This window comes from Opisthocomus hoazin, chromosome 8, assembly GCF_030867145.1.
Source record: "Opisthocomus hoazin isolate bOpiHoa1 chromosome 8, bOpiHoa1.hap1, whole genome shotgun sequence".
NCBI lineage: Eukaryota > Metazoa > Chordata > Aves > Opisthocomiformes > Opisthocomidae > Opisthocomus > Opisthocomus hoazin.
Window position 1 is genome coordinate 49,341,532 of NC_134421.1, and position 20,683 is coordinate 49,362,214.

At 42.5% G+C, this 20,683-nt stretch overlaps 2 protein-coding genes and 1 long non-coding RNA gene across 4 annotated transcripts in view; 2 read left to right on the forward strand and 1 right to left on the reverse strand.

The window, feature by feature from the left end:
* The first annotated feature begins 477 nt into the window (after positions 1-477).
* On the forward strand, positions 478-6,388 carry SPAM1 (sperm adhesion molecule 1). Its single transcript, XM_009935211.2, has 3 exons — positions 478-1,446; positions 4,860-4,949; positions 5,729-6,388. Exons 1-3 carry the CDS (start codon positions 478-480, stop codon positions 6,386-6,388), a joined length of 1,719 nt encoding a protein of 572 aa, XP_009933513.2.
* Positions 6,389-7,746: 1,358 nt separating this feature from the next.
* LOC142362280 (uncharacterized) lies at positions 7,747-14,754 on the reverse strand. Its single transcript, XR_012764907.1, has 3 exons — positions 14,700-14,754; positions 13,527-13,609; positions 7,747-10,601 (listed from the first exon to the last, which is right to left on the reverse strand). It is a non-coding gene; the product is annotated as an uncharacterized LOC142362280 (long non-coding RNA).
* LOC104330050 (ADP-ribosylation factor-like protein 8B) overlaps positions 14,748-20,683 on the forward strand; it is a 28,838-nt gene continuing 22,902 nt past the window's right edge. The window contains exons 1-2 of one of the 2 annotated variants that reach the window (XM_075429165.1): positions 14,748-15,164; positions 18,746-18,826. In XM_075429165.1, the coding sequence (XP_075285280.1) occupies positions 14,976-15,164; positions 18,746-18,826 (270 nt within the window). In that variant the 5' untranslated portion in view covers positions 14,748-14,975. The remainder of the gene's footprint in view (positions 15,165-18,745; positions 18,827-20,683) is intronic. The other variant, XM_075429164.1, reaches the window with a different exon arrangement.

Sequence of the window (20,683 nt, forward strand, 5' to 3'; positions counted from 1 at the left end):
CACACTCATTCTGAGCCATGACTCACTGGATACCATTCCACTGTCAGTTTTATATCTACTTTTTATATATATACAATTTGATATAGAGAGAGTTTATTTGCTCTATGATTGTAAATTGTGCTTTTCCTTCAAAGGGGAATTTTATTCAAAGATTGTAATGTATTCAAAATCACAAATGGTTGTTTCTTTCGTGGTTAGAAATGAAATATTTATTATTTACTTGCTTTATCTACATTTGTTTCTTTTTCTGCATTAGGTCTCAGAAGTTGTTGAAATGTTTCCTGCAGTCTGAACACCAGAGAGCCTCGTATAAAGGACGTCCCTATTTTACCCCTAAGGAATATTGCTTAATAGGTATTAATCTGAAGAAATATATTGTATGGTAAAGCTTCTGACAGACTACCAACCCTCTGAATACCCAGAGAGCATCTGATTTTTGTCTGTTCAGAAGCACCAAATGTCACTGCACGTGCTATAATGGAAACTCTAAGACAAATACGAAGTTTTGACATCTGTGTTACCTGTATGTATCCTATAGCATCCAGCATGGTGTTCGCCACTCTTCTAGTTTCTTGCTGCTCATCTCTGAACATAAGAGCTCGTCCAGTTGTTTCTAATTCCCCTTTCCTTTCTATCTGGAATGCTCCTACAGAACTTTGTACTGAAAGGACTGGAGTGCAGCTGGACATGACATTTTTTTCTCTCATTGGAAGCACACTGAAGACATCCATTGGGCAAAACATCACTCTCTTCTATCCAGATAGGCTTGGCTACTATCCTTACAAAAATGAAGTCACAGGAGAGGCGTTCAATGGAGGACTCCCCCAACTCTCGCTGCTGGAGAATCATTTAAAAAAAGCCAAAGAGGACATCCAGTTCTATATTCCTTCAGATGAACAGTTTGGATTGGCTGTCATTGACTGGGAAAATTGGAGACCTGTGTGGATAAGGAACTGGGGATCAAAAGACATTTATAGACAGGAATCCATTGAACTGGTTCAGCAGAGAGACATCAGTCTATCAGAAGCCGAAGCCAGGACTATAGCTAAAATGGAATTTGAAGCTGCAGCAAAATCAATTATGTTAGAATCTTTAAAGCTGGGCATAGAAATGAAGCCAAACCGTCTGTGGGGATATTACCTTTATCCAGACTGTTATAACTATGATTACAAACAAAACCCACATAATTATACGGGAACCTGTTTAGATATTGAAATAGAAAGAAATAATGAGCTTAACTGGTTGTGGGAGGAAAGCACAGCACTTTACCCATCTGTCTATCTAGAAACAGCCTTAAGATCTTCCAGAAATGCCCAACTCTTTGTTCGGAACAGAGTTCAAGAAGCCATTAGAATTTCGTATGTCTCTAATTCTAGTCATCCCCTTCCAGTTTTTGTATATACACGTCCAGTATTCACAGATGTCTATGAGGAATATCTCTCCCAGGTGAGTGGTGCTAGACCTTAAATATTTCAAATTTAAGTGGAAAGAATTACCAGGTGACACTTATTTAGCAAATATGCTAACTCATATCAGAAAAAAAGTGTGTAGATTTTGTGTAAAAAATTAAATTAACCTGCCAAAGAGATTTGATCAAATGGAACACTAAGAGATCTATTATCAAACCTTCCTCATGATATTCATAGAATCATAGAATGGTTTAGGTTGGAAGGGACCTCAAAGATCTTCTAGTTCCAACCACCTGCCATGGGCAGGGACACCTTCCACTAGACCAGGTTGCTCCAAGCCCCATCCAAACTGACCTTGAACACTTCCAGGGAGGGGACATCCACAGCTTCTCTAGGCAACCTGTTCCAGTGCCTCATCACCCTCATAGTAAAGAAAATTACAAAAAAAACAGGAAAAGATATGTTTATCAAATAGTGTTTTATTCTCTGAGTAGTTCTCACATGTAGCAAAATACTACAAAGCTAGAAAGCATATTTAGTACATTAAGTCAGAAGAAAGAAAGTTGAGTAACCACTTCCAAAGAAGTTCTTCCTCTTGCCTCAGTCATACCAGTTACTCCCAGGGTATTCAGCCCCCAGAACTGGAAGACAGGGATGGAGAGCAGAATAAACGTCCCATACTCCAGGAGGAATCAGTTAATGACCTGCTATGCCACCTAGACGTTTACAAGTCTATGGGGCCAGAGGGGATCCACCCAAGAGTGCTGAGGGAGCTGGCAGAGGAGCTGGCCAAGCCACTGTCCATGATCTGTCAGCATTCCTGGTTAACAGGGGAGGTTCCAGTTGACTGGAGACTTGCCAATGTGACGCCCATCTACAAGAACGGCTGGAAGGAGGATCCCGGGAACTACAGTCCTGTCAGCTTGACCTTGGTGCCGGGGAAGATTATGGACCGATTCATCCTGAATGCACTCAGCAGGCACGTGAAGGACAACCAGGGGATCAGGCCCAGCCAGCATGAGTTTATGAAAGCCAAGTCCTGCTTTACCAACCTGATCTCCTTCTATGACCGGGTGGCCCGCCTAGTGGATGAGGGAAAGTCTGTGGATGTTATCTACCTGGACTTTAGTAAAGCCTTTGACACTGTTCCCCGCAGTATCCTCCTAGAGAAGCTGGCGGCTCATGGTTTGGATAGGTCTTGCTAGGTAAAAAACTGGCTGGATGGCTGAGCCCAGAAAGTTGTGGTGAACAGAGTTAAATCCAGTTGGCGGTCAGTCATGAGTGGTGTTCCCCAGCTCTCAGTTTTGGGTCCGGTCTTGTTTAGTATCTTTATCAATGAGCTGGATGAGGGCATTGAGTGCTCCCTCAGTAAGTCTGCAGATGACACCAAGCTGGGCGGGAGTGTTGATCTGCTGGAGGGTAGGAAGCCTCTGCAGAGGGATCTGGACAGACTGGATCAATGGGCTGAGGCCATCTGTATGAGGTTCAACAAGGCCAAGTGCCAGGTCCTGCACTTCGGTCACAACAACCCCATGCAACGCTACAGGCTTGGGCAGGAACGGCTGGAAAGCTGCCCATCGGAAAAGGACCTTGGGGTGTTTGTGGACAGCCAGCTGAACATGAGCCAGCAGTGTGTCCGGGTTGCCAAGAAGGCCAACGGTATCCTGGCTTGTATCAGGAATAGTGTGGCCAGCATGAGTAGGGGAGTGATCATGCCCCTGTACCCCGCACTGGTGAGGCCGCATCTCAAATACTGTGTTCTGTTTTGGGCCCCTCACTACAAGAAGGACATTGAGTTGCTGGAGCATGTCCAGAGAAAGGCAACGAGGCTGGTGAGGGTTCTAGAGAACAAGTCTTATGAAGAATGGCTGAGGGAACTGGGGCTGTTTAGTCTAGAGGAGGCTGAGGGGAGACGTTATTGCTCTCTACAACTACCTGAAAGGAGGTTGTAGTGAGGCAGGTGTTGGTCTCTTCTCCCAGCTGACTAGCAATAGGATGAGAGGCAATGGCCTCAAGTTGCATTAGGGGAGGTTTAGATTTGGTATGAGGAAAAATTTCTTTACTGAAAGAGTTGTGAAGCATTGGAACAGGCTGTCCAGGGAAGCGGTGGAGTCACCATCCCTGGAGGTTTTCAAAAAAATTGTAAATATGGCACTTCAGGACATGGTTTATAAGACATGGTGGTGATGGGTTGATGGTTGGACTTTTTGATCTTAGAGGTCGTTTCCAACCTTAATGATCCTATGATTCTAAAGAGAATTAGTAAAACTGGGCTAGTCTAATGTCTGCTTTTTATGTTACAAGGAAAAAAACAAAAAAAGGGAGTCTTTCTTTTCCTTAAAAAAGGTTTTAAAAGCTAGTGAGAAAATTCTGTCCTTAGTTGTACTCATGTAGCTTTCTAAATGGTATTTCCACGTCTCATGGGTTAGTCAAGGTTAGGCTCTGATTAAGGTTTAATCATTTTATGGCAGTTCTGATTACACCCGTTCCTTAGCATTTTTATATACACCCATCCTATCAGAGATACAACCAATCTGGAGAATCTCCTCCTGGTCATCCAGGCCATGAAGAAAGCGAAGTTAGAAGTTCTGGTCCTGGTGACTGTATTGTGTTTGGTGTCCTCTCACATCCTGGATAGAGGATCACCAAGCACGGCCCCCCAGCTCCCTGGATACCTTCAGGGAGCAAGGGGTGCTGCCAGGGTCCCTGCTGGGCTTCTGGTAAACCATTTAAATCCCGTAATCCTTACATTCTTCCTTTTCATGTGTTGTGCCCTGCAGTAAGTTGTTTTTTCCTTGTTCTTTTTCTACTCATAGTCCTCTCCTATCCCAGATGGGCTTTAAGATTTAGTTAGGGCTGGGCTAATAGCTGACCCTAAAAGGAGATCTGAACAGAAATAAATTTCCCAAATAAATCTCTGTGAAAGGCCAGAGCCATTCTCTGGAGAAAAGAGATTCCTGCTGGTGAAAGCTCTTTCTCTTGCTACTTTTCTGCTTTAGCACTTTCTGGTAACTGAAATTGAGGTTAAAAAAAAAGGGGGGGACAAAAAAAAAAGCTGTGCTTTTCAGCCTCTGCTGCAGGCAGCATTACTGAAACCAGTTACTACCAACTCTGAGAAGCCAGGAGGCAATGCAGCAAAATAAAACTCGGAATGGTTGGAGGAGTGTATGTCATATGCCTAACCACTGGCTCAGTTTTACAGCCTTGTTTTTCTAGCCAGATGACATATATAAATTGGATATAGTTGGCAATGTTTTCTGGCATCACCTGTGTAACCCAATCCCAGAATAAAACAGTATAATTGAGAGCAGAATGTTTGTTCTGTGTATAGTTGCTTGCTGTCTCCAGAGTAATTATTCTGGATATATAATTTACTATATGCATTATACCTTTTGCCCTTATGTTATAGCTTGCTTACATTGGTGTGATTCTTTGCACATTTCCTCTCAGGATGACCTGGTAAACACCATTGGAGAATCTGCTGCATTGGGTGCTTCTGGAATTGTGATCTGGGGTGACATGAATTTAACACAAAATAAGGTATGCCAGATTAATGGATTAATATGACATTTTTAAAGAGCAATAAAGTGAAAAGAATATAAAGCATTGTGATTACTTACACTGCATCTTCTACTTTTAAAATGATGACTCCAAATTGACAGCAGCCTTCTCTAGTTAAAAAACAAGCACATTTGAGGCTTATGAATATTGTCATTGACTACACAGAATAAGAGTTCAGTCTTTTAAAACATCAGTGTTGGCTCTGAGTAACTGGACAAGCTACCATGATAACTGTAGGCAAGTTAGCACTTGTTTAGTTAATTTAAGGAAATAATTCCTATATCTTCATTACATTCCAGTCATGAGGTAGAGAAAAAATTACTTATGCTTGCCCAGAAAAATTTTTAAAAGACCCTTCTGCTTTTTAAAGTGGTGCAGTTAGCAGTAGTATTTAAAGCACTAGGAGGAGTCAGTCTGTGAAATTCCAGCTCTAGCCTGTTCTGTGTGTTGTAAGTAGTACTTTGATTAATTTCACTGTAAGAAACAACTGAGAAGAAGAAAAAACATCAAATTTGTTTTGGGAAGTTCAAATGCATAGCTTGAGAAACACCGTTAAAAGGATGTTGAAAATAAATTTGCTCTGATCCTTGAGCTACGTAGCAACTGCTTAGATAAACCTGCTTCCAACAACCAGTTATAACTATAATCAAAACCGCTGGAGAAACATTCATAGATATCAACTATGGTACTGTTATTAGAATGACAGCATTTTAATGGTTTCCATACTAAACTCTGCAGATATGATGCTCTTTTCACAGAATACCTGTAAGACTCTGGACAACTACCTTAGGAGGACTTTGACCCCATACCTCATCAATGTCACGATGGCAGCCAGAATCTGTAGCCAAGTGTTATGCCAAGACTCTGGTGCTTGCGCACGGAAAAACTGGAATTCCAATGACTATCTTCATTTGAACCCTGAGAATATTGTCATTCAAGTGACAAAGGATGGGAAATACACTCTGCAAGGGCAACCAGCGTTTCAGGATCTGCAAACATTCATAGAAAAATTTGATTGCCACTGTTATGCAGGGCACAGTTGTGAACCTAGAGTTGATATAAATGACATCCATTACCTCCATGCTTGCATTTCAGAAGATATTTGCATTCACATATCCTCAAATTCACTTTCTAATATAGAAGCCTCTGAAGGAAAGATCCTGTCTAACAGAACGGTATTTTCATCTACCTCTCAGAGTAAGGTGACATCATCTACACATCCTGAAATAGAAGATTTTCAATCTACCTTCGGAAATTGTACACTCAGTGTAACAAGCGCAGCATACAACACTGTCACAGCTGCCACTGGATATGATTTAGAAGCAAATGATACTCGTACTTTCAGTAGTTCTGCATCCTATAAGATAAGGATGTTAAATCTGTTTTGTTTTATTCTAATTTTGAGAACCTTAATATAAATGATCCACAAAAGTGAGAATATTCTTGTCGCTATCTGTGTTTGAAATTCTACAGGTGTTATTTACACAGAAAAATCATTCCTGAAAGGCATAAAGCAGCTGCAACTCTGTGGTCTTATCTGTATCAGGTAATCTTTTCTATTCCATAGGTGACACTTCAGCTTGAATGTATTTCTTCAGTTTAGTTCTATAAACTAATATTTGTGTCAAAGGTATACTGGTGTGTATATACTGATTTTACAATATGAAAGGATAATCTAAACTAAGGAACATTTTTTTACAGTTTACATTTTTAACAGTTACATTTGAAAAAAAAAATTTGTTGATCATGCCATTTTGTATATTTAAAAGCTAAGCCAGTTAAATACATCTCAATGTGGATTTCACTGAGTCTCAGCAGTCAACAGGTTTGATGCTCTATGCAGGAATTAATTTCACTCCATAAGAAAATTACCTTTTAAAAATATTTGGCTTACCTTTAGATCTGTGGGACTTTTCAGCATAAAATTTATCTGATTAATGTAATGTTTCTCCACTTTTCACAGGATCTACAGGGACACTGTGGTTTTTCTTTTCATTAAATGTATTCATAACTCTTCAAAGGGTACTAACTGTAATGTAAATGTTGACTTCAAATATTACAGCTTCATTATTTAAAATCCGAGCTGTAGCGGTTTACCCTTCTTTCTTTCTTCTCTTCTTCTCCCAAGCCCTCCCCTCTATTTCAGATGTCCCCTCCTTGGCTTTCAGTTGTTTTGTCTGGCCAATATTCACAACTCTGTTGATCCGCCTCTGCATTCCCTGCCAGCACTGGTCACCAGTCCTAGTCTCTCCAGCCAGCCAGCCCTAGCAACTGGATAGGATTGTCCATGCCATTTAGACAAAGGCCTGTGAGTGTGGGACTTTCTCTGTGCCTGACTATTTCCTGAGCCGTCTCTTTGATGGAAACGAGTTCGTTCCCTAGGAATACTCAGCAGCTGAGGTTGCAAGATGCAGTGACGCCGGGAACCTGGGGCTCCCTTTCCTCCCTTCCAGTGCCCGTGATCCCCAGTCTCAGGCCCACCTTTTTGATCCAGTCTGCTGATGGAACTGAGACCATTTGCTTGATACTATTTCATAGCCAAAAGTAATGTTAAAGTAGCAGAGATACCTCAGAAGAAAACCACTCCCAGTTTCACATCAAGAATCCAGTTATGATTTATGTATAGTCAGTTTAAGCATTTAGAAGCAATTAACTGTAGTTCATTGGATAAAATATCCTTTCCGGATTATTATGTCAGATGCTTAATAGACAGCTGGACTTCTGATGGCTGAAGAGTGGCTGCTGGCATGGATAGATTAAAAACCGTCCCCCTAAAGGTAGGCATGATCTACATAAATAAATCACCACCTCCAACAGACACAACCTGCCTCACTAGTGGAAGTACCTGGGATTTCAGTATAGTAGCCCTTTATTTATGAAAAATTAATGCCTAAATCTAGCAGAAAACACATATTATATCCACTACCTTTGAATTTACAGGTTGTCAGTCATAATAGAACATGCAGAAAAATAGGTAAAGGCTTTAGATTTAACATGGAGAAAAAATGTTTTATTGCTTTTGGACAATAAATTATCAAGTGATGATTTTCTCATCACAGTTACGGCACTGAGTCCCCAAGTCACAGCTATTTCTGACATCAATGTTCCAAGTAAAGTAATGAATAAAAAATATATATGCAGCAGACTGTCCAGCACAAAAGAAGCCAGCTGGTTTTGATCACCTCTGTAAAAAGTTTCTCCACTGCAACTTTGATTTTGGTTATTTGATCTTGGATAAACAAAAGCCATGGTATGTCTTCTGCATAATTCCTGTGCCTGAGGTCCCTCCCCTTCACCCCGGATTTGTGATAACTATCAAAGGGATTCTAAAAACTGGAAAGGTCACTGGTAATGCCTTAGTGTATTTTGTATGCCTTATATAAATCTTTATTTTTTTCAGCAGAATGCTTTAACAGAGTTAAAATTTTATGTTGACACACAGAGTTCTAGTTCAAACACCACGCTGCTTTGTTAAATCACAAACTGGCAAAGTTTCCCGAGGTTAGGCTTGTTTGTATCTAATGCTCTGAAAGACACGGGTTCTGTAGCACTTTGTGATAAGCGAGCTCGCAGGTTCACAAAATCTGCAAGTCTTGCCGTAAATATTTTTGTCTATCAGCCAAGCAGAGCATCTGTGACGAGAAAAGTGTGAAATCACCAGAAAAGGAGGAACGGGAAGTTAAAATCACAGAAAAGTTGAGACAGAGCACCCAGAACCTCCCGAAGTGAACTGCAGCAGTGACAGAGTGAAGCATCAGGGAATGTGGACAGACCAGTCTCTTCCCATTCAACAGCTTTTATCTACCTGGGATTTAATACAGACAACCTTCCCTTGAGGCCCACTGTAAAGATAAAGGAGTGTCTTCCTAAGCTCCATCTATCATTATCATTTGGGATATTTATGTTACCTACATGTATCTGCAACTCACGCTTTAAATCCCACAAGCTTGTCACAGTGAGATTTAGGCCAGCTACGTGCTGTGTAAAATTACCGTATTTTCCAAATATATTATTTTGCTCTGTGTTTTAGTTGTCTTGCCTATATTCTATGCTAAAGAGCCACCACAGAGTCAGTAAGGAAGGAGAAAAGAAGGAAAAGGGGTGCTATGCTTTGCGTTACTGGCGACTGTCTCATGTTCAAAGTCAAACTTGTATTGTCCTAAAGCAGAACCAAAAAAAAATTACTCATCTTCTATTTGCTGCATTTCCTGTAGTCATTAGTTGTCTCTGTAGCCTTATAGTTTCAGTTTATTATGTTTTTGTATTTTTCAGCAGATTAAAGACTAGAGGAACATTCATTTCACTTTGATTACCATTCATTATTTTGTACTTCTCCCTTCTCGGCAGAATTCAGGCTGGCAGTACTTAAGGACTGGGAAATGCTAAAACGGGTTTGATGAAGTTGTCTAAATGAAAGCCATTTAACTACCTCCAGTGCTCTCCTTCAACATCTAGAAATTTTGGAAAAATTTTAATTTTAATTCTGCTTCTCTGTCTGAAGAATCTGGGTCTGGTTTATTGTGTTACTTGTTCTGGGACACCCGAAGATACTGGCACTTTTAACAGAGACAGCTATTGGCAGTTACAGAATCTGAACGGAACCGAAATCATAGTCTAGTCTCTGCCTTACAGTTTCTCACTTCTCCGTATTAAAAATAACAACATGGAGAGAGATTTTGAGAGACAGGCCAGTAAGACCACTTTGTAGACAGCCTAGGATGTGACTTGCATTCCAAGGAGTCCATCAAAATTTGCTTTAATCCCTTGCATCACACTGGGACACCCTGTAGTATATATATTGGCAAAGCATTGTGTGGAAGATTTCAGACCTGTGCAATAAGCACTAGACAACTCCCAGCCACAGATTAGATTTCTACATGTACATATCCATCACTGTTGAATACAAACAGAAGACAGTTACACAATTTTCAAACATACTCAGTTATGGAGCATTGATGACCATTTTAAGAAGACAACCAAATTCCCCCCTTCAAGCATGCACACTTAAAACTTACTTGAAAGGTTTTCCCAGTGTGCTTGTGCAGGCCCCTTTGCACGGGCAGATACCCATTCTGCCAAAGCCAAACAGCCTGCAAAATTAGGGTCTGACAGAGTCATGTCAAGACAGAGTCATGAGTTTCATCCCAGAGAATAACACTGATACAAAACAATGCATGGCTTAAGAAAAATTACTGCTTTACTAAAGAGTGACTTCATCTTTCTTGAAGAAATTTCTTTCTTGTTGTTCTTTCTTGGCAGTTTTTTCCCATTCTATTGAAAATCATTGTATAGGTAGCTGGAAGCAGACTCAAAAAGCTTACTGGTGTAACTCCATCCCTTAACACTTCTAAATGCTTCTTGATGTGTGACTATCCCAGACCCTTCTGTCTATTTTTCTGGAAAGACTCCACTAAAATTTAACCCAGCATCATGGTATTTTTCTTAATGATGATAATCATGCAAACGTACAGTATTTGAGATCAATCCTAAGTTTTTGTGTACACCAGTCAGGGATCTGGGTCTTTAGAGAACGGCTCTTTTGTTAGAGGTGTTCTGAACCTTTCGCAGCTGCTTTTCTCTTCACTGTCAGTAGTACTCAGGACTGCAAAATCTTCCTGCATTTGTTGTGCCCTGGTGACATATGAGAAAGAAAAGGGAAAGGAGGTGAAGGGCACCTATCAATATTAACATCCTTAAGGGAGTAACTTTGGATTTCATTATGTGCACTAATGTGTTACCAACATCATGTTGTATTGATTATAGTTGTCCTTGGCCAGTAGCAATTAGATGACATTTTTCAGTGTATGCTTGTATACCCCTTAGTTTATAACTGATAAGGTATTTATTGATCAGTAAACAAACACATACAGTATGAAAATTGATGTTAATCACTACTTTATATATTCAGCCAACATTATGTTTATGTGCACGTAATTCCAGAGTGTGATGTTCAGCTGCATACATATGGGGACATCAGACAATACGCAGTCGCCCTTCTCTGCCTTTGTTTTTCATCTCAGAAAATATATTCATTCAACAGAACTTCAACATCCTGCAGAAGAAATATCCCATATGTTGTCAGTCTCCTTCTGGAGCACACTGCTCCCTGAGGCTACTTGCAGGTTGAGACAATACAATAGCTTGCCAGTGCCAAGTGATGATGTCCTGAGGCAGGGACTTAACAACCATGCTTTTAAAGAGAGGCTAAGGGCATCCTGCAGTCCTGCGATGATAGTATTGTTAATGTCTAAACAAAGCACCTTACAGCTGGGACTAATAATACACAGACTTAGGCTGCCTGTAAGTCCTATGCATTGTTTCAGTTTTCATGCTGCATATACCAAAATTAGGTATTCAAAATGCAGAGTTCTGGAGTTAAAAACCTTACTCTGCCCCACTCCATCAGTGTAACTATACTTTTAGAAATACTTTTTCAATTCTTCCTTCACTGGAGCGTCAGAAAAATTATTAAGATACATACTAAAGAGTCTCTGACGCTCCAGCCAGCAGAGGGCACGGACGATGTGCACAGACACCGGCGGGTACATGGCAATGCTTTCCCTGAGAGGTTCAACACACTCTTTCTATTCCCTTTAGCAAAGCAGCTGCTTGGCTCTGGCCCCTACAAACAGAAAAGATGACTAGACTTTTATTAATGCAGCACCTCATTAGCAGAAAAGATGTATAGATTATTCGACATGGTTTTTTACCAAACATCTGGTATATCAAGACAAACCTGAAAATACCAGAGACAGACATCACCTCTTCTCATGCTCTCCTCCCTGGGGATTTCATTCAGCTGAAAGCTTCTTCTCATTAAGATCTTCAGCTGTCACTAAAATCCATGCTTAAACTATAGATAATGTGATCTGATCTCTTTGGTAGTAGTCCAAACTAGGGATCTGGGTCCCAAATATCTTGTCTCTACCCAAATATGGACATATTTGGATATGCAGTGTTGGTTTGGGTCAAGTTTTGATGACTAGGTATTTATAGCATCACCACCATTGTCATCTGAAATGTAAGATCCGTTGTTATAAATTTTTATAGCCAGAATAAGTCTCTGCAATGGAGTAAGCTGCTTTACTATCACTTCAGAGACAGAACACTTGGAAGACTCAATATGCTAGGTGCTACGTGGCCCCATAACACTGCTAAACTGGTCCTGAAGCATGTAAATCTCAGTAGGCAAAACAGAACCATGAAATATTTTATCAGTGGTTAAATGTTTCCCAGAAAGATGAAGTGGCTTGTCTACAGTCATAACGGGATAATGAATTGTGGTCTTCTGTGCCCCAGCTCAGGCTTTTAGCTACGAGAACGAATGTCCTCAGATCTGCTAATTGTAGCAAGGCAGCAATATTTTTACATACAATATTCTATTGCCAAGCAGTCTGCAAAATAAAAGAATTGCCTTTCATAATCATATAGTTTGGCAAAAGATGAAACGTATTTTAGAATAATGTAACAGATCCTTGAACTTGGACAAATCTTCCAAGACTTTTTCATCTATTGTGTTTTGACCCCCTAAACACTGTACAAGACTTCAGTGTACAGCTGAAATCAGGTTTTAGAATTTACCTGCCCATCTTCTGCTGGCCTTTTATGAGGATATGACTGAGATGTATTTTTTCAGAACCTGTTACTGTATCTGCAGCATACTGTTTCTTTAAGCTTCCATCACTATAAGTCTTAAGCACTATTGGAGACCTTAAGAATTCCTGCAAAAATTCTTGCAAAAATAGAGACTGCTCTATTTTGTGAGTTTTCCCTTGTGCAGTAATTGGAACTTCATTCACAGAAACCACTCTCACAAATGGACTGTCTTTATTCCACACATCACCAGCTGGGCAATAAGTGGAGATGGGAGAAATTCTTATATTTTTGAGTTTTAAGGCACCCAGAAAAATTTCACTTATTCACTAAAACTTGATAATTGCTTTGGCTAAGCAAGTTTGTAAAAATAACAAGATACACAGCAGAAAAATAATAGTGTTTTGCCTGTGAATTATTTCCTGAGTTCCTTTTACCCATCCAACAGAATAACCCATTCCTCAGTGTCAACTTTTCCACCCATGTCTTCAGTGATCCCTCTAGTTATGTTTAGAGTAAATGGTAATCAGCCAGTAAATCTGTGACTGCTGTCTGAGGTGAGGATATACGTGTGCATCGAACAGCCATCCAGCTGCCACCAAGTAGCAAGTAAAGCAGCAGTGTTCTGCTACACTCTCCCTCATGCAGGACCTGATCAGGTTCCTCTCTTTCACCGTGCCACCAATTTTTAAGAACTTCTGAGAGCTGTACCATGCTCTGAAACTGCTGAAGACACCATTGATGCTTCAGTTTTAAGAGCAGCATCCAAAATTCTGACTCTAACCCAAAACACCAATGCTAGGGAACAGCATGAGGACAAAGGGACTACCTATGTCGAGGGCAGCACTACCGGGGGGGGGGGGGGGGGGGCTGATTTTGTTTGGGACTTGCCGCTTAAATCTGTCTGCTTTGCTCCAGATTTTATATTAAGAGAAGCAATGAAAAACAATTCCTTAACATTACCATTGGGTGGCAGGGCCAGCTCCGATGTCCAATTTCCTTCTCGAAATGTTCCATTAAATTTACAAGGGTAAATAAATGAGTATCTGTAAAAAAATCTTAGAATTACACCGTGAGTCATTTTGACTGTATCTACAACCAGGGCATGAAAAAGCATAAAGTTTTTCACCTTTACAGCTAACCCTGAACCAATAGCTCTCGACAGCAAAGTCACAAGAGCTCCCAGTTTTTGTGGTCTGACTGATGTAACTGGTGAGATTTGTCACAAATAGCATTGTCTTAAAACAGCACAAAAAACAAATTTCAAAATGTTTTGATGAATTTGCTGTTTCAGTAGTAGAAGTATCCATACTAAATTTTTGAAGTGCCTTGTTTACACCTATATGAAAGTCCTTCATCAACCCATACCACCAGCACTGTAACCTAGAGCATCACATATAATTTCAGAGACTGGCAGATGGACACCGGCTAAGTGTTAGCTCCTTATTCATGGGGAAAACAAGCCCTTCTCTACTACTGTGTGGCAAGACTGTACGCCAAATGTCGCGTAAATCCAGCGCAAGCAGAAGATCCCTGGTGAAGTGGCATGTCCCATCATCGTCCGCTACACCAAACCGCCGTCACCAGCACCTCTTGCTGAGGCGAAGAAGCACGCTAAGGGAGACTCTCCAAAAACTTCCAGGGAAGAACTTAAATAACACCAGGGCAAGCCCTGGATTCAAAAGCCTCTCCCTACACGATGAGCAAGCCCAGAAGAGTTCCACGGCAAGACTGGGGGTCCTAAGGGCAGGAGAACCGCCATCACTACAGGTGTGGGACCTACAAAATCGCTCCTGCCAGCAAAGTCCGCCAATCCTCAAAGCCAGCCCTGCAGACGCAGCCCTTGGCCGTCCCTCGCTGGGCGCGGGGTGCCGGACAGCCAGCCCACGGCGGCAGGCCAACGCCGGGCCGCCCCGTCCCGCCACGCTGCCGCCAGGCTCCAGCTCTTCACCTCACTCGATCCCCGAGGAGCCGCACCCGCCCACGCAGGTGCCCGCAGCCCACCCTGCGGCTCCCCGGGGCTCGCCGAGCCTCCCCGCCGCCGCCTCAGGCCCTCAGCTCCCGCCGCCGCCCCGGGCCCGGCCCCGCCCGACGTTCCGCGTGGGCGCCGCCCCGCTGCGGACGCGGCGCCGTCACCTCACACGGCGGACGCGGCGCCTCCCCGCCCGCCGCCGGCCAGCGCCCGGACCCCCGCGGGGCGCCCCCGCCGCTCCCCCGCCCCCGATCGGGCCACGCCGGCCCAAACCCCTCCCCGTCTGCAGCGAGCGGCAGCGGGAGAAGGGCGGTGGCCCATCACGTGAGGGCCCTGCCAGGCGCTCGGCTCCCCGCGCAGCCTCGCCGCCGCCGACCCCCGGCCCCAGCCCCGGCCCCGAGCCCCGCCGCCGCCGTCGCCTGGCCTGGCCCCACGCTCCCATGCCCAGCAGCGAGGCGGTGCCGCTGGGGCTGGGCGTCTGCCGCAGGTCTGGGGCGCTGGGCGGGATGCTGGCGCTGGTGGCCCGGCTGCTGGAGTGGCTGCGCTCGCTCTTCTGGAAGGAGGAGATGGAGCTGACGCTGGTGGGGCTGCAGTACTCGGGCAAGACCACGCTGCTCACCGTGCTGGCGGTACACGGCCGGGGGCAGGGCGGGGGCCGGCGGGGGGGGGTGGGTTCGCGGCGGGGCGGGGGGCGGTGGCCCGGCAGTGCGAAGGGGCTGCCCTTCCCTTCCCTTCCCTTCCCTTCCCTTCCCTTCCCTTCCCTTCCCTTCCCTTCCCTTCCCTTCCCTTCCCTTCCCTTCCCTTCCCTTCCCTTCCCTTCCCTGGCAACAAGTGCGGGCCGTGGCCGCGCGGCCCGCGGCTGGGCCGCCGCCTGCCATGAAGTGCGCTGCGGAGAGGGGGGGGGTGGCGGGAGTGAGGCGGCCCTTGCGGCTTTTGCAGCCTGGAGAATTTCACAGCAGGCTGGGGCGGGCGTGAAGTTGTTCGAAGAGGGAGAAGGAAGATGTCTGCTGTGTCTGACTGCGAAGCGTGCGCGCCTCGGAGCGGGTGCCTGGGCGAGGGGTGTTGGCTGTGATTCGGTGTTGGCTCTTCACAGCCAGCGTATCGTGAAAGAAGTCAGAATATATTGTGCGTCCTGCGAGGCCACAGCTCCCCTGTCACTGGGTCCTCCCCTCCCGTCAGTGGCACCGATGTTAATGCCTCCCACCAGTCCTCGATGGCTCTTCCCCAGCAGTCGAGTCTGGTTTTGGCGTTCCCTTCCCACTGTGACGATGGCCTGGCAGCCTTGTTCCTCTCTGACGCTGACACCTGCCACGATGTTCTCCATTTTGTTGCCGTGCTGAATTACGTTCCTCATCTTTGCTGTGCTCTCCACCCCTCTACATTTGGGTCCGTCCCAAAAATGTACATTCCCTCAGAAGATGAGAACAAATGTATATGTGAAATATGGTTATGATCGTGAAACTTCTCAGTACATACCCTTGTCTGCGAGATGATCACTGCTGTTGGATGTATTCATGGCTTCACCTGCCATGAGGTATGGGCTTCCAGATGTTCTTCAGTCCTTATCCTGAAAAGTTACTGGATCAAGTATCGAAACCAAACTGGGAGGTGCATGACCGAAAGTCAAAGAGATTGAGACAGTGATGAATATGAATATAGGGTATTTATTGTTTGCTTTCATATATGATTATGGATTAAGGGAAAAATGGGAGGGCAGTGTGAGTGAAGAAGTGGGGAGAGAGAAGGAGAAAACGAAATGGGGTAGGGAAAGTACAGAAAGCAATGAAAGTATACCTTGTGGAACATCAATAAACAGAAAATGTCTGGAGCTGGTATTTTAATTAGTTCGTCAGGTACCTCAGCACTCCTTATGCCCATTGGAAGTGTTCATCTCCTAAGGGTGGCCTTTGCTGAGGAAGGGGCAAAAGGCAAGACACATTATATTGCTTCTTAGATTGATTTAATGAACACATCAAAGAAGAACACAGCAGTTCTGAGACCTCTAACAGTAGTGTGTGGTATAGGACTTTGTGTGCGTAAATGATTGTCCACTCAGTTATAGTACACTACCTGTGGGATGGCATCTTGTATGTGTTTGTCTCTCTTGTGCCAATACCTTGAACACCAGAGCACTGCTGTTACTGCAGGTCTGATTTTGCCAGCAAACATGTAATTTAAGATTATTCTAGAAGGCATCCATGTTTTCTGACTTGAGGAGTGTAACAGATTGCAAGTTTTGTAGCTTTTGGATCTTTCAGTCTGGAGATGAGACACCATAATAATCACTGAAGGAGGGTGGCTGAAGGATTTGGGAGTAAGGCAATGAATAATAGCTCATTTTTGAATACAGTTGCTAGGGGATGGCAAATAGATTGGGAACTCCATGTGTGTTTGTGTGTATATGGCTAGAGGGTGACGAGATGAAAATAAACGTCACAAAATAGTGGCTACTTAAAATGCAAACTGCAGTGGGTCATAAGAACAAATGGTAGGAAATTACTATTTTTTTCCAATTTGCAATAGTATACAGAGATCCTATCATGCTAACACTGAATAAACATCCTTTGAGATAATCTCCTCCCTGAAGAGCCTGAGCCATATTTAGTCCTCTGTTACCAGTGGAAACCTTGGATAACGTCACTGCCTTTTACTATGAATGTGCGCTGATGTACTGGAGTAGAATCTGGCCTATGGTCGTTGTGGTAAGGGTTTGTGGCAGTTTTTGTTATCAGTTCAATATTCAACAACATTTAAAGAGGACATTGCAAACTTCATAGCATCAGTTCTTTTCACCTGTGTCAGATGTAATCTCTTCTTTACTGAGATACGACAATAAACTTGTTTGCACATCTTGAATATTCACAAAAATAGGTAATTTGTCATGTAAAACTTCCTTAGCAAGCAAAATGGAACAGTTCTTTTACTTCATGGAGCTTACAGCGCTTTTAACAAAACACAGTAATCAGAGTCCTTGGACTAATGCTGGCAAAAAATGCAACATATTACTTTATTTTTTTTCATTGTGTGGGAAAATAAAGAACTTTACACATAATACCTTCTTTATAGGTGGTTCCATTCAACCAGAATGGAAAATTTTTGGAGGAAAAGACTAAAGACCAGTAAAGGGGACACTGATGCTTTGGATTCTATCCCCAATACCAGACCAGTTATGGTGGTGGGATTTTTTTGTTTTGTTTTTGTCTCCCTGTTTAGCATGTTACATATGGTGTATAATTTGCTAACAAAAGTGGAATCCTGACTTTCTGTGAGTTTGTTTCAACAATAGTGTCCTGATTTGGCTGGCTGTTTCTCCAGGCATTCCTGTGCTTGAGTAACGATGCTACATTCTCAAGGTTTATGTGTGCATATGTGTTTATATGTCTGTCCTCCACAAATAAGCGTGCTATATATTTTAACAAATTGGGCCAGTACCTGCTACAGGAGATGGTTACTGGTTGGCTTTGTCTTACTCCATTCAGTTAAAGACTTCTGTCACTGCTGGATACATGTATCTATATGAAACTGCAGGTGCATTTGTCTTCACTGTTTTTTCCTACTGCTGTTGACAAGTCACTGAAGCAAGGAAAGAGGAGGAAAAAAAGAGACTTCCAGAACCAAAAGATGGGGGAGACGTATAGTACAGATTTTAGCAAGAAGGTTCCCATAGGGAAGGTTGAGCAAGTAATTGATTCTTGCCTGAAGGATCCGATTCAAAACCCCAAAATCTTGTGAGAGGATCAAGTAACTGTCGAAGGTTATACAGCTTTTAAAGTCCCAGATTAAAAATAATTAATCTTAGTTTGTGAATACGACTGGAGGCATAGTGTATTCTCACTCTGTCACAAAGAGTGAACAGAGAAGTTGCAGAAAGCGTACAGAGACCAACAATGGCACTAGAGGTAGCTGGTGGCAATGTGTGCACTGTCAGGCATGTAGCTGCTGTTGAAGATGAAGAATTATTCGAAATCTCGTGGTTTCTGGGGTGATCTTTGTTGCTGAGGAGAATAAAAGATCGTTTAAAGGGACTGAAATGAATGGTCTTTCTTGATGTCACAGTGCATTAATTGAAGTGCTGGCCAGTGCTCTTGTAGAAAATTAATTTGATATTTTACTGTGTTGTAAAATAAAAATTTTAGATTGCAAACGAGAAAGTCATCTACTGTGTATCAACTATTTTATAATAAGTATCTTTTTTTTGTTTGTATTCTAGTCGGGGCAGTTCACAGAAGATATGATTCCTACAGTAGGCTTCAATATGAGAAAAATAACAAAAGGAAATGTTACCATAAAGGTAGGTGTACATGTTTGAATTAATACAGAGTGGGTAACTAATAGACAAAGTGATTTCAGCTCGGAATATGAAAGCACAGGAAATTTCTTTTAGGATGATAGGGTTATTTATCTTTTTTTCTAGCTCAATAATAACTTTTTTAAAGCATATAGTTGTATATGTCTCCGTTTCATTGATCTGTTTGATTTCATGATATCTGTGCCAGGCAGAAGCTTTGTTGCACTCTTTTGGCTTAGAAAGGTCATAAAATTCTGAGAGATTAAGGGAGCTGATTTGACTCCTGGAGGTGCCTCTGTCTTCTCTTCTCTCTCTGTCCCTCTCACAACTGTAAGTGAAGCCTGCAGCAACTTTACTCCTAACTTATGCATCTCAGTGGAGAGTGCAGTTTAGCTATAATGTAAACTACATGGAAACAGAGCATCTGATATAAGTCAATTGTCAGGGAACCATCTCTTAGGCCCATAGAGAAATACAGATGATGCCAGTTTGGTTGTGATTCATGCCATAGGCATCAAAATAGAAATAAATCAGTCCTGTAGCATTAAGGCTCTCTCTGTTGTTTGATTATGCTGGGAGCCTGGTTGATTAGTCTAGATCAAATTCATAACTTCTGTCTAAAATTAGGTGAAGGTTATATAGGTTTCTGCCTTTACTTTGACTCTTCCTTCCTTTTCTTTCATTTCCTTTCCTTTCTCCCTTGGTTCTAAAGATAGTCTCTTTCCTCTGATTTGGTATGACTCCTAAACCCAGGGAGGGTCTTCTGAAATGACCTGTGATGTGAATATAAGCAGTTAACTGTCGACCCACGTGCTCTAAACAGTGAGCAGGTAAAGGGTGATAAAAAGGATAATTGACTTCTGTTGATTGGGAGATGTTAAAGCTGAACTAAAAAAACCTAAAATGACCATAGGGATATAGTTACTGTGACTGCCTGTTTCTGATGTTAGTATCTTGATACACTTTTTCAAAACTTCGCATGGCCCTAGGGCCTTCAGCTGTACGTTTCACTTGTGTATCTACTTCTCTGTTACAAGCTTGCAAAATAATCAATAGGTTCCCCTACAACTGCTTGTATGTTACAGTGCCTAATAAGCCAGTCTTTTAAAATCTGGTGAAATGGAAAGCCTAATGTCACCCAACTATTTCCTCTCATCACTCCAACTCTTCTTCCCATATACCCTTTTGAAATTGATGTCAGGTTTGGCTGAAATAAAAACTCTTAACATTACCCATGATATGGTCTAATTTTAACTTCCCAGGAAATTTTGGCAGATTGCCAAAAATAGATGATGGTGAGTATCTTAAAACTAGGTGCACAGTAAAGATTGTAAAAGACTTAAAAGGAAAACACAGTTAAATGTAAAATGGAGTAAAAGTAAAGTGGAGGAGAATCGTTATTGCTTGCGTAGCCTCAACTTTGTAACTTTGCGCATGATCATGATGAGAAGTACGTGATTAGAGCCTACTTCAGGAGAGAATCTGACCTCAATCTTCTCACAGAGCCAGTGAGCAAGATGATACAGTAGCATCATGTAAGCATTTTTAATTCATGCAGTTCCTGAAAGGTAAGTGGTTGATAGAAGCCTAAGCTTTGTTTTTGGTGCAGATGGTGTGTGTGAGTTTAGAAAAAACAAGCTGTCACGCAACGAGCACTACAGTACTCATTGCAACATGGCCAAACTTCTGAGAAGTAAAAAGCATGTCCTTCCAGGATACAAAAAAATCAGTAGAGATTTTTTTCAGTGGGGAATGCCTTTCTGTATGCTTGAACAACGAGCTTTTGTGTCCTAGTAGGAGAAAATGTCCAATTTAACGTTTTAAAATACAAATTTTTACACCTTTATTATTTTTTTTAGT

Bases quoted from the DNA above. Each gene is read 5' to 3' on its own strand.
- SPAM1 (XM_009935211.2), top strand. From the start codon at position 478: ATGGAAACTCTAAGACAAATACGAAGTTTTGACATCTGTGTTACCTGT. The intron at 1,447-4,859 runs GTGAGTGGTGCT...ATTTCCTCTCAG, and splicing joins ATGAGGAATATCTCTCCCAG to GATGACCTGGTAAACACCAT. The intron at 4,950-5,728 runs GTATGCCAGATT...CTCTTTTCACAG, and splicing joins TGAATTTAACACAAAATAAG to AATACCTGTAAGACTCTGGA.